This window comes from Vidua macroura, chromosome 3 (genome assembly GCF_024509145.1).
Source record: "Vidua macroura isolate BioBank_ID:100142 chromosome 3, ASM2450914v1, whole genome shotgun sequence".
Lineage (NCBI taxonomy): Eukaryota > Metazoa > Chordata > Aves > Passeriformes > Viduidae > Vidua > Vidua macroura.
Genome location: NC_071573.1, coordinates 69,905,869 through 69,919,170, shown reverse-complemented (window position 1 = coordinate 69,919,170; position 13,302 = coordinate 69,905,869). Strand labels below are relative to the sequence as shown.

General features: G+C 44.1%; 1 protein-coding gene and 1 long non-coding RNA gene across 2 annotated transcripts; one reads left to right on the top strand and one right to left on the bottom strand.

Annotated features, from left to right (window-relative positions):
• Window positions 1–456: 456 nt before the first annotated feature.
• Window positions 457–8,613, bottom strand: CD164 (CD164 molecule). The gene is made up of 4 exons (XM_053974291.1): window positions 8,451–8,613; window positions 5,737–5,928; window positions 4,564–4,644; window positions 457–3,552 (listed from the first exon to the last, which is right to left on the bottom strand). The coding sequence occupies exons 1-4, from the start codon at window positions 8,545–8,547 to the stop codon at window positions 3,392–3,394; spliced, it is 531 nt and encodes a 176-aa protein (XP_053830266.1). The 5' UTR covers window positions 8,548–8,613; the 3' UTR covers window positions 457–3,391.
• On the top strand, window positions 8,446–9,618 carry LOC128805533 (uncharacterized). Its single transcript, XR_008436475.1, has 2 exons — window positions 8,446–8,530; window positions 9,352–9,618. It is a non-coding gene; the product is annotated as an uncharacterized LOC128805533 (long non-coding RNA).
• The last annotated feature ends 3,684 nt before the right edge of the window (window positions 9,619–13,302 follow it).

Genomic DNA, 13,302 nt, shown 5'->3' with positions numbered 1-13,302 from the left:
CTATGCAATCAGAAAAGAAATAAGGCTCAGAGCAGTACCTTTTCCATGAAAGTTCTAACAGCCTCTGTGCAAACACAGACAGCAGCCCCTCTTCCACCTGACATCCAGTATTACAAACTTTGCTTAGAAAGAGGAGTATTAAGCCTCACAGGTTGTTACAAGTGCATACACAAGTGTACACAATGCATACATTGCTCCTCTTTGGCTTTAAGCAGAAAACCAGAATTAAGCTAATACAGAAAAACATGACCTGAATGAGAATTCTTTATGAGATAATTCTAAATTTGAATCAGTACTGTTAAATACAAAGTTAATACTGTTTTGTTTTTTTTTTTTTGCATTCTTCCTCTTTCCCTTAGTATTTCTCAATTCCCATGGGAAACAGCTCACCTCTGAGTCACCAAGCAGACATTCCTCTTGGGGATTGCTCACATTAAAGAAAGTTCACAGGTAAAATTCCATTCAACAGATTTTATTTATCAATTTGGTTTTGCAATTACAACTGCTTCAGTTTTCTTCCACTGAAGACAAGATACAAACTTTTACAGCAACACTTGCAGAGAACATTCTTAAGGTAACAGCTTGATATTTGCACAAGTTGGCTTCAAGAAAAAGCCAGATAACTTGAAGAGTCACTACAATTCAGTGCCTAAAACTGATTTAGGGGCAAGTACAGCTACAGATCTATCAGCTACCTTCCACTTCAAAACACAAGGCCAAGAAAAACTGCAAGTTGTTACTTCAGGTTTTTTGCTAGTACACAGCACACATCAGCTGATACTGCATTTCACAAAGGAGTAATTACTTTTGACAGTGAGGCAGCCAAGCACATGGTGAAGATGTATAACCCAGCCTCCCCTCCCCCCAAAGAACCAAAAGGGAAACAACTCAAGCCACAACTCTGAACTGTGGAATTACACCTTGCAGGCAAGGCTAATGAGCAAGAGGTGTGTAGTGCAGGCCTTCCAGAATGTGACTGAATTGATACAGCACAAACTTGAGTTTTTCAGAGAGACATTTGTACATGCCAGAGATCCTGGGTTTCCTAAAGTCTTGGAAAATAGCAATTGCTGGCACCACAACAAATTTAGTAACTAAGGCAAGGTATCCCTTCTACCCTTTAAAATAAAATTTGAGGCAAACAAGTAAGCAATTTTAAGGCACTTTAAACATTATTTTAGTTTGCTTTACCAGCATACTTTATCATCAACCTAAATCAGGATCAGCAAAGCTCATGAATAAGCATTTCAGCAACATTTTACAGAGCAACTTTTTTGTGGCAAAGTTTTCCATGCTATGAAGTGTTCTCTAGGACTTTTCTGCAGGTTTCCCAAAAGAGCCCTTTGAGGCCAAAAGTTGTATACTAGGTATAGTTTGCTTTGCTGAGCTGAAGGCAAACTGTCATATTTCAAGAGTGTTTTGTTCACTTCAAAGCACAGAATACAAGCTCATGGATTTTTTTTAAACAAATAAATGTAGGAAAATAGTTCTTAGATAGGGAAAGGACAGATTTAAGTGATTTCACAATAAGGCCAAGGATATACCCTCTAACTCACACACATAGTGTTGCTGAAAACTGGCTGCTCACTGCTGTTTTCATAAACCTGAGCTGATTGTCTTATTTTTGTTTAGAAAACCAAAAGCTAATGAACTCAAAGATACAGTACTGGTGAGTAACCTCCACACTTTGTAGCAATTTGAGTTTTCTATGCAACACAAAAGAAACAATGCCATTCAAACTCGAAGAAAGCAACACTGTACACCTCAAGTTTCCAACTGAAATGCACTTAATTTGCTCCATAATTCAAGTCCCGCTGCCATGACTACTATCTGTTATCAATGCTATTTCTGTATTGGGTGCCCAATTCCAGTCAAGTCAGAGATAGTAAGACAGTACTACATATTATCCCAAAACTGATCATCAGGGGATATCATCAGAAGCTATGCATTATGTGCTACCTCCATCACTTGATTTTATCTCTACTTCCATTTTTCCTGTGGGTTTATTTTCACAGGTGCTCAAGTCAGTCTGCGTTGGAGATGACGTACCTTTGATACTCAGATCACATGGCTCATCCAGCCAAGGGGAAAAAAAACAAAACACCCTGAACTATTTGGCTGAATAGATTTCCTTAACACCAGTTCACTGCAAGATGGCAGGAATCTGAAGCCAGGAAGGGAGAAGGGACAGAAAAAAGGTGTAACCTGCGGTCCCAGGATTACAGCAATCCTGACTAGGATCAAATCAGCAGACCCTCCTGAATGACCCTTAACTGCTCCCTCAGCAAGCAGACATACGGGAGGGCAATAAAGAAAAATAACAACAACCCAAGCTCCTGAAATTAATTGCAACAAGTTTTAAGAACCGTTTGAATAACAAAAACATCAGGATTTCCCAAACATCAGTATTTCAAGTATAATTGTGAGCTGTTGCCTTTTTATACAGGGAGTGAACTGAATTATATCACTAATTTTATGGTTGGTCTTTGTAGGTCAGAACAAAAGGTAAACAAGCCAAAGCTTCAGTCTGTGGCTGAACATCGCTGTACCGTACTCCTTGCTCTAAAACAAAATCACTAAGGGACAGTTATTCTAGGGAAATTATTTTTAAACTGGAATGCTCAAGTCATGTGTATTCTATATTCCTATGTAAAGTAAATACTTAAAAGTTTTATTTATCTTCGATATAGCTGGGACATGCTTACAACCTATTGAAATTTAGTCTTTTAAGGCACTAGTACTTACTTCCCCATTAGAAGGATTATTCCTACATCCACCCTCAACATTAATTTGAAATGACATAGGAATTCTTTTTGGAATGAAGTATTTTATGAGGCAACTTTAATTCTCGTGTAAAAAAAAAAAACAGGGTTATGCTATTCTGTTAAGACATTATCTAATTCTACATTTTTGCCCATCTTTCTAGCAACACACTATAAGAGCCATAAGCTACTACAAATGGTATTTCACTCCCTGAAATCAGTCACCGATAATTCACATCTTGATAAAACTGAAGGTATACTGTATCAGATGTTGTTTATATTAGCCTTCAGAAAAAGTAATTTTAAGATTGTCTACTGGACAGTGTTGCCACTGAATAAGAATCTCTAAACATTCTACATTTGGCGTTATCAAGAAAAGTCCCACATCAGCAGCCACTAAAGGAAAATAAAACAGCCATTAGAACCCATGCAGCATATTGCAAGTAATCCTGTTGAAGAGATTCATACCACTTCTTGCCAAGTATAATGTTGCAAAAATATTCATTTGAAGTCTTCTTTTAGAGATTTAAAGGATATTATGAACTGCTGTCTTCCACGAGCAACAGAAAATATTTTGGTTCAGTGAACTACAGGTGTTGGGCTACTAGTCCATTACCAAGGGGCAGGTCCTAAAGCGTGTGGTAATTTCGGTCTTTAGATCTGCAGAATTTGTACAGAAAGAAAAGAACAGCCTGCAGACCCAGAACAAGGACAATTCCACCTATGAAACTCGCAGCATCAAACGTAGATTTGCGTGGAGCAGGTACAGGAGCCACAGTAGTATTTGAACCTGTTAAACAGCAAATTGGAAACTGTAAGTGCACAATGCTCACCACAGTTCTACAGATTTAAGTGCTGGGTTCCTTGTATTAAGAGTACTCAAAACATCAAAACACCAATAAGAAAACAAAAAAGAATCAAAAGTTAAGCTATGCCAGCATCTGAATTTAGATTACTGGTACTGAAATTCTGATTAAATGCTGTTTGCACAAGGCTAGAACTATTTATAGACCAACTGCTCCAGACCTCAAAACTGAGCAATACCCAGCTGGACTTTATTTGTACTTCAAAAAGCCAAAGCCTTCCTCCTCTACATAGAATATATTATTGATATGCCCACATTCAAGACATACTTTCCAGTCACTGCTCCTTGCTCCAATTTTTTTTTTTTTGGCTTAAATTTAACAGAAATTGTTATCTTCCATCTACTGTACTTTACCCCAAGAGTTAGGCTTAAAAAAACAGCTGAAGTTACAAACACAAGTCTGGAAATAACAGCCATCTGCTGATGGGTAGTTTTAAAGAGCTTTGCTTTGTGAGATGTTTTCATGAAATGGCACACTTAGGACTGACTTGGAAATAAAATACTTCAGCTTATTCCCATCACTGTAGAACAATTTCATTTAACAAAAACAAAAAACAAACAAACAAACAAAACAAAACAAAAAAAAACCCCATCCCATTATTATGCTGCAAGAACAAAATACCACCTCCCAAAGACAGGGGAGTTAACAAGGTACTTCCAACCACACTATTAAAATCATCCAGTTTATCTCATTTGACCAACATGTTTCTGACTTTTTATATCTCACTAATTAGCTCTATTTCTCAGGCTATATAACCTTGCTACTTGCATACATCACCTTAACAAAAAGACTTGCCATGAAGTTAGAAGTGACAACACCAGATACACTAATATTACTCCAATGGTGCCACTTGGTGAGTCTTTCAAGATAACACTCTTAAAGTGACACTGATTTCTAAGTAATTAATGCTTGAATTATGGCAGTTGTAGAGTTACCTGCAGGAGTGGCTGTCGTGGTGGCTGAAGTCACGGTAGTTTTAGGCGGAGGAGCATGAGTAGTTGCATTGGTGACGTTGGCTGTTTGAGAGAAGACAGTACGTACACACCATAAACTCCAAAGCAAGGTTTGCAAGCATTGACGTTCCTATACAAATGATTTTTCCTGTTTTGCTTTAACAAGGATAACCTTTGCCCTCAGTCTGTATCCCACACAATTAAGGTGGTGAGCTGAATGGCATTAAGCCAAGTTCCTGCAACAAGGATTATTTTCAAACTTGCATACTACTGTTACCCAAATACTTCAAGGTTCTCCACAGATCAGTGATTCTTTGCTCAGACAAAATGACTTTTCTTTCAAGCACTCATATAAATGCTGGTATTTGAACAAGGATCAAGAGATCTGCTGCAAGACAACTGAGAATCTGCATCTAGGCAAAATACTTTCATTAAACTTTCATTAGAATCAGTTAGTATTAATTGTACTAAAAAAGTACCTAATCTAATACCTCTAGACAGGAGACACACACTCTCTCTTCTCCTGTCCTCAAAACACTGTGAATGCCATCACTGGAATAAAACCAGTCACCTAAAATGAAACTGTCTCCTAAAAACTTTCATCATCAAGCCACCTAAGCTGGGTCTCTGACCTCTCCCCCTCCCCTAAAGATTAGTATTACTAAAAATTAATCAGTATTCCCCTATGTGCCTGGGACAGGTGTCAGCATCTGTGGGTTTACTCAAAGCTAATCATACTGTACATTAGGCTGCTCTGAGCCTAATCAAGTACCAACTTATTACCTCCCAGCTCCCTTGATCAGCAAGTTTTTAAAGATTCAGTGACTTTTTAAAAAAGAATTTCACTGTAGAGATGACAGAGAAATTTTTGGAAAAAAAAATCCAAAAACACCAAAAAAACCCCAAGCTCCTAAGAATTCATAATTAGTGGGAATTACTAATTCAATTACCACTGAGCCAATTTTTAACACAGAAAACATAACTAAGAGTTTTCTCAAACCCACTCCTTCCAAACCTTAGAACCTTTAATGCATTCTGCACATCAGATTTTTAGTAGCCAGGCTGCTACAGTGAACTTTGGAAGAAGCTGCTGTCTTTCATGTTATTCACCAGTTCCAGTCTCCTGCCATTCTGAGTTCAGTGTTTCTGTATTACCTATAGGAGTGTGAGCTGTGGTGGGAGTACTGGCCGTGGTAGCATTGGAAGACGCCGTGGTAGCATTGGAAGATGCTGTGGTCGCATTGGAAGACGCAGTGGTGGCATTGGTGGGTGTTACAGTGACATTGGAAGTAGGTATTACAGTGACATTGGGCGTAGCAACACTGGTAGGAGGAGAAACTGTGGAAACTATGAAAAAATAAAGTTACATTAGAGACTGTATTGAACTAAAAAACAACCCAACAAAACAACATCAGACAGCATAGCTTTAGGAATTTCATACAGCACTGAGTTCTAGTAGCTCTAGTAGTTTTAGTTTGAAATTACAAAGCTTTTCAATCCATTATACTAACACCAAAAGCTGCATAAGTGAATACGTGAAAAATCTTGTCACGGGCAGCCCAATAAAGCCAGTGTTCAACTGGCAACTCAAGATTCCTCAAAGCAAACCAGAGTGAGAAGAACCCTACTGTCCAAGCAGAAACTGCATGCTTTACACAGGAGAACACTAGGTATAGAGCACTGCTTCCCAACCTCACTGCAACTGAGACTGAACCTGAGCTTTAGGTAATGCAGCCAGCTATAAATACAGTAGAAAGCAGTCAAAGTATGGGAAATAAAGACAAGAACCTGGAGAAATTAATGTACACATGTATAAAAAGGAGAGCAGAAAAAAAGTCAATCTATTTGTATTTTGATCACAGCAGAAGCCAGCAACCTAATCAGTCCAGCTGCCTTTTTACGTCAATCTCAGGTCAAACATTGTTACCTTAAAACCACGACAACACATCCACTAACTGGATCAATTAAGATTTTCTCAAAATCTACAGTTTTACCACATTAGTTTTAATTGAGACTTACTCATACAGCCATCATACTCAGCAAACCCACATACAACCCACAACTCCTTCTGTTGCATGCTCTCCAGCACATTTCACATCATATCCACCCACTCCAGGCACCTAGGGGTGACCTTTCACTTTTCTCCATGAAAGGAATGTTGCTATCCACAGATCTCTGGCAGGCAGCATGCTCATTTACCTCTCAAATAACAACTACAAGTACATTATCTAACTTCAGTATTCTGACAATCTGAAGCCTGAATCCACATGGCCTTTCTCTTGGTTATGGCAGGATCAGGTCAGAAAGGCTGCCACTATTCCTTCCCTTTCACATAAGAAGATAAGAAAAGACCTTTTTGAGGTTGCATCAGTGAGGTGTGCAACAGATGCCCTATTCCCTTTAGGAAGGTAGCGCCCAATGCACTTCAAGAGCTTTATGACTTTGGGGTGGGGGAAAGTCAGTCAATTATGGTGGATATACATCTGAGGAATGATCACAGCACACACAGTGGCCTCTGACAAATGAACAACCTTCACTCTTGTACACTCCTCACTGGTATGTGGAAAATTTAGCACAGTACGTCTGTTAAGACAGGAAGACAACTGGTAGAGCCAACTAATACAATGTACACTAGGACTTCTAATTTAGTTTCAAGTACAGCCTTCCCGGACTAACACGGTGAAGGATCAGATTTGCAAGAGTAAAGGATGAGGAGATGTTTTTATCAATGAGCTGTTAACTTCAGAATCTGTATCAGGGTCTCAGACGTTGTCCCAATGACACCTCCTGCTGTGAAAGCCTCTGTGGGGTCTTTTACATGGGAAAACAGCAAGCTCCCCAACTCTCCCCATCACTAGATGCCTGCTCTTCACTGAAAAAAAAAAAAATACCCTGATACCACGAACTCAGCTTTTCAGCCTAGCCAAGCTGACGTTTATCCCAAGATAAACCCCTTGTACTGGCTCTCGCGCAGGGTAAATTCGGATACTCCCCTTACAGTCGAGGAGGAACCAGGAACCACTGGAGGGGTCTGGCCTGCCGGCCCAACAGTGCCCTCTCCCGTCGCAGCGGAGCGTGCTAAGCCCCGGCGGAGCAGCCCAGGCTGCCGCTCCCGCAGGGTGTTCCGCACCGGCCCGCATCCCGCCGGCGGGGCACGGCTGGAGGAGATCCCTGCGGGCTAGAGCAGCGGTGACCGGGCAGCGTCACCCTCGGCTGCAGCCAGCGCCGCTACGGACCGCGGCCAGGGAACACTGAAGCGCTTCCAGACAACTTTTTTGTTTTCTTTTTTGCTGCTGTCCCCGCGTTTTGGGGCTCGCGTCACATTTCGCGGTTCTCGGCCCCGCAAACACTTCGGCAAACAGCCCACAGGGCCCGAGCTGTGAGCAGCTGGGGCCAAGCCCGCGGGACGAGTAACGGGGCTCCCAGCGGGATAAGGAACACGCGGCAGCAGGGCCAGAACGACACGGCTGCACCGCTCCCAGACCCGTTCCAAGGGTGCAAGAAGCAGCCGCCCACGGTTCCCTGGCACCGGCTCCCTCCTCCAAGGGGGGATAGCACAGGATAACGGGTCCCAGACCGGCACAAGCAGGAGCGCGGCTCAAAAGCTCGGCGGGCTCCGGCCGCTGCGCGCAGGAAGCGGCGGCGGCGGCCGAGCGAGCGCCGGGGGAGCGCAGGGCGGGTCCCGGAGCTCCGCGGCGCTCCCGGCCCGCCGCCCGCGGAGGGTCCGGCAGCAGGCGCGCACAGACGGACAGCCCCGCCGGGCTCGGTGCGCGGAGCCCGCCTCGCTCCCCACAGCGCCGGGCACGGGGCGGGGCTGCCCCGTCAGCAGCTCCCGGAGCAAAGGAGGGGGGAGGGCGCGAATCTCTCACCGTCGGTCGTCTCCAGGTTCGCGGCCAGCCCGCAGAGGCAGCACGCCACGGAAACGACGGCGAGGGGGAACGTAAATGTCGTAAGTGTCCGGCCCATGGCGGCGATGTGGCGAAACGAGGGGGCTGCGGCTCCCGCTCCTGCTCGGCACTTCCCTTCCCTTCCCTTCCCTGCCCCGCTCCGCTCCCGCTGCGCGCCGCCGCCCCGCGCAGCGTCACGTCACGGGAGCGCCCCGAGCTGGCCCCGCCCCCCTCCCGCGGCGGGGCTGTGGTTTCGCCCGGCTTCCTCCTGCCCCCCCATCCGGCGGGTAATGGAACGGTCCGCAGCGCGGCGGCGCCACCCCCCCCCCCCCCTCCCCCCACGCGACCCCGCCGCTCCTCCGGGAGGGAGCTTTTCCCGCGCGTTACGCGCCGCTACGTCACCAGAGAGGTCCCGCCCCCTCCCCGCCGGGTCCGCTCATTGGCTGGGGGCGAGGCGGAGGGCGGGGCAGGGGCGCGCGCGGGGCTGCGTTTCCCGCGCGGGCGGCGGCCACGCGGTCCGTGCTGGTGGCGGGAGCGGCGCTGGGCGGGCGGTGCGGAGAAAGCTGCTCCCGCCGGCCCGCACCAGCTGCTCGTGGCCGCGGGCCACAGCTGCTGCCCCGTTCCCACGCCGCTGCCCCATTTCTACCGTGACAAAACTGCCAAGCGTACTTAATTTATACTTAAGTGGTGGTTTAAATGAATCGCGCGTGAACCGTAGCAATCTACGTGCGGCGCTTGCAGAGTGTTGTCCAGCTGTGCTCCCAGCAGCACTGGTGCCATCACAGCTGGCAGCGGCACGCTGGGAGTTTGTGTAGGTCCCGGGTGGAATGGTTGCAGTAGCAGGAGGGAGGCGTGGTACAAATTGTAACCCTTATCTTTACAGCTGCGCTGTATAGAGCACCTGGAGAAGGCTCCTTGGTCATCCCGCCGCTTCTTTTCGTGGACCTGGCAGTGTCAGGTTTGCAGCTGGACTCGAAGGATGCGTCCAACCTAAATGATTCTAAGAATCAGTGATTCCCCCAGACCACTGTGTAGAGTTCCCCCTATGCCTATCACATTTTCTCTGTCCTTTGTTTCTCCCTAAGGCAGCTTGAGTCTATATATATAATGATCAGTGGACTCTCTGCAAATAAAAGTTTATTTGTGTAAATCTGCCTCAGCATTTTGTGCAGTGTCGACAGAGGTGAATGTTGGGAAACCAAGGCAAACATTCATGTGTGCTTGTATTCAAGGAGAGCTAAGCTAGAGCTATAAAGTAAATTTTATTATGCTCTAGGTCAAAGGACAAATGGAAGAAAAGAGTTATAATCAGGACAATTTCCCCTTGGTTCTCCTAAGTGTGAGCTGGACTTGGGCAATAAAGAGGAAACTGCCAAATAAATCCCTAGCTTAATCTTCCCATTTTACTTTCTTTCCTGAAGGTGTTATATTGCCAGGAGCCAAGAGACCAATACAAATGCAGACATTTTAAGTCGAGCTACCTATCATGGTTACTGTGTTAGCTATCGAGGGGCCTGTAGGGCTGCTGGTAATACATAATTCGGGTACAAAGCTTTCTGACAAAGTTCTGTACTGCCATATATTGTGGTGCTTTCTGCTAGCAGGCAGGATGGTTAATGCTTTGCCTTCCTGCAAAGAAGTCTCAGGGAGAAAACATAAAAGAAAGATCTGCAGAGAAACAAAATAGAATCAATTTTGTGATACGAACTGGAACCTTGTAACAACTGCATTAAAATGACCAAACATGTTCTGTTGTATGTAAATGTCAGTAGCATCAGAATTTAGTTCTGAAAAGTGATAAGAAAATGGAGTCGCACAATGACTTCAGTTATCTCTCATTCTCCATTTTTACTGGAGTGGTAGCGTACAATAATTTAGTTATTTCTGCAGTATGACAAAAGTTTCTGGCCTTTTAATAAGAAATATTTTTCGCACACATTATTAAAATACGATATTTCTGTTCCACTTTGAATAAACAGCATAAGTTGAGAAACAGCATAAGTAAAAATTGCAATGTAGTCAAAATTGCAGGGAGCATGGAATGAGGGAGTTTTCTATGGATTCCACTCATCCCTCCTGGCCGTACCTGAAGAGGTTTTTATGTCCTTCTGGGACAAGGGTCTTCTGCTTGGATCAGGGCTTTATTCAGAGGGTCTACTGAGATTTTACTAGACATGTGAACTCAGGTTTTCTTTTTTGCAGGTCTTGTGGGTTATAATGTTAAATATATCTTCAGCACTTATCAGTGTTTTATGAGGGATTGCAGTGGCAGTTCTGTTGATGTACTAGACACATGAAGTATAATGGTTGCTGCAATCTGCATTTCATCAGGAGTGCATACTAAAAATCTCTTCTTTTGAGAAAGTAATAGGACAGTTAAGTTAAATAAGATAAAAGACAAGACTCTAATTAGTGTTTATGTGTATGGAAAAAGTGGGAGAAAATGAAGTACATAAAAAAATAGAACTAAGACTACCAGCAAAGGCAAGAACATCTCCACAAGCAAGTGAAAACATGTTTATCATTCTGGGGGCTGGTGGGAATCCGGGGAAAAGATAAATGTGGTTTGTCTGTTTTTCCTTATAGTCAGCCTCTTGGGACTTTGTTGCAGCATACAGTCAGCAGGATCATGGCAATCTGGGTTGTTGTTGTTGGATTTAAAACACCACATTAATCACTGGATTCAGTTCTCATTGCACTGTTGTATACTTAGTGGTTAGTAAGGCATTTACGTCTGTTTTGAATCTATAAGGAATTCCAAGCACTGCATTACTGGAAAATTATGTAAAATCCTTGACAAAATGGGCAAAACCTAAGAGTCTGCAGATGCCCATTTTAGGAAAGCACATTTGAAACATAGCAAATGCCCAGGATTTGGAGCAGATTGTGTTGTATCAATTGGTGCTTTGCAAGATGTGATAATGGATTGAAGAGATTCCACAGGAGTATACAGCAGTTTGGGATGACAGCAGTAAATGAAAAACAAAATTTAGAAGATTAACTGAAGGGAATATATATTTCCTTCATTTTGTAAACATTGGTTCTCTTTCCATATTGTCATTTCAAGTGCACGGAAAGAGAAGTGCATGTGAAATGTAAATATGTGGTGGGTGTTTTAGCAGGGGGAATACAGCATCTGAGGAGGTTTTGAGGTATTTGTTACCATTTACATTATGATGCATTATTGTATCCTGGTGCCGTTCACCAGAATGGTGAATTGTTCAGAAATAATGTGTTGACTCCTGTGCCTGGAGCTTTGTAACCTTTGTTGGTCCTTGCATCCTAAGGCAGGTATGGCAGTAAATCCCGCTGTAGGGGTGTGTCCAGCCAGGGCTGGATATGGCCCCAGGCACATCCAGGGCGGTGCATGCCATACTGCATGACATCAGGGGTGTATTTAAGGTGCCTGTGTGTCTGTCCCCAGCAGGAATTCTGTGTGAGGACATTGGCACCTGTACTGTACAAGCTGCTGGCCTGAGGCAGGCAAGGTGGAGCTGTGTTTGGTGCACACGAATTCTCTGTTACAGGTACTCACTCAGCCCCACCAGGTGGGGTGGAAAGGCTGCTTTTAACATAAGGAACAAATAAAATAATAGAGTGCTTAGTGATAATAAAATAATGTTTAAAATATTTTCTTAACTCTTTTAGAGATAGAGATACAGGCGGATGCTTTTAGCCTAAGGCAAGCCAGAGATATGTCTTGAGAATAATAAAAGGCAACAGGTAGAGGTAAGATGGAGTGGAAAGAATAAACTTTTCACCTGTGCAGCTGCAGCCAACCAGATAATGAGGACAGGCTGATTTAGCTGACCAAAGGAAATAAGGCCAAAGGAAATAATGTTTAGATGGAGTTCTTGTAACAGTACATCCACTGACTGTATTTTTTAACACGCATTTTTTAGTTGGTGATAGTGTAATACAGTGGTGGGCTTTGGCCTGTGTCAGGGCAGGAGCATATTCCCTAGGAGTTTAGCTGTGTCCTCAAGCCTGGCTGATAAAAATGCCTTGGTCAGTCTGGGAGGTTTTCAAGTGAAGGAACTTCAGGGAGGTCTCCACAACTTTTTCTCAGTAGATGTTTTTGTTCTGAGGCTCTTGCATCTGGCCCCTGCCTGAGACGTAACACCTGTGGGTTGCCTGTGCCTGGCCTTGGGTCCCACTCACCTGTGCTCTTGCTGAGCCCTGGTGGCCTGGACTGGTGCTTCTTCCCACACAGCAGCTGAGGTCCAGGCACAACTGAGCTCTGTTGATCTGGCCACCCATTACTGCCTCTTAACATCCCAAATCTTATCAGAATTACAGTACCAAGACTTTTTCTATGAAGTTCGTAAAATCATTCCACTTACCCATTTTCTTTGTGCAATAGCTGTATTACATCATTCTGATCCATTTGATGTGCTGCATAGTTGATATTATCAGTGAAGTTCTTTCAAAACCAGTCCCTCCGAGTACCTTTTTTTCCTCCCTGGAACTGGTGGCAAGAATTTTTTGTCTGACTTACAGCTGTGGGTCAACAGTGAATTAGTGAAGGGCATCCCAAGCAATAAAGTATGTGAAGGGCAATAGCAAAGAGCTGTAGCCATGATAGTCTAAAAAGGAAGGCAAGGTTGGTCTGTAGGAAGGTGAAATATGTTGTCAGAGGTCTGTCTGAAAATGAACGTATGCTTCAGAGATCCCAGGGCTTCCCCAGATCCCTGTGGAGTACCTACACAGCTGAGGAGCCACACTAACAACTTCTGCTGGCTTTAGCAGCCCTCCTGGATCGGATTCAGAAACCCTCTGGCCTCAGATTAGGTAAACTACCTTGTAGATAATGACTTTGGCCTCCAACTTCTGT

Excerpts from the sequence above, each read along its gene's own strand:
- CD164 (XM_053974291.1), bottom strand. The coding sequence starts at position 8,547 with ATGGGCCGGACACTTACGACATTTACGTTCCCCCTCGCCGTCGTTTCC. Across the intron at positions 5,929-8,450 it reads GAACCTGGAGACGACCGACG|TTTCCACAGTTTCTCCTCCT; the intron begins GTGAGAGATTCG and ends ATTTTTTCATAG. Across the intron at positions 3,553-4,563 it reads CACGACAGCCACTCCTGCAG|GTTCAAATACTACTGTGGCT; the intron begins GTAACTCTACAA and ends GCTGTTTAACAG.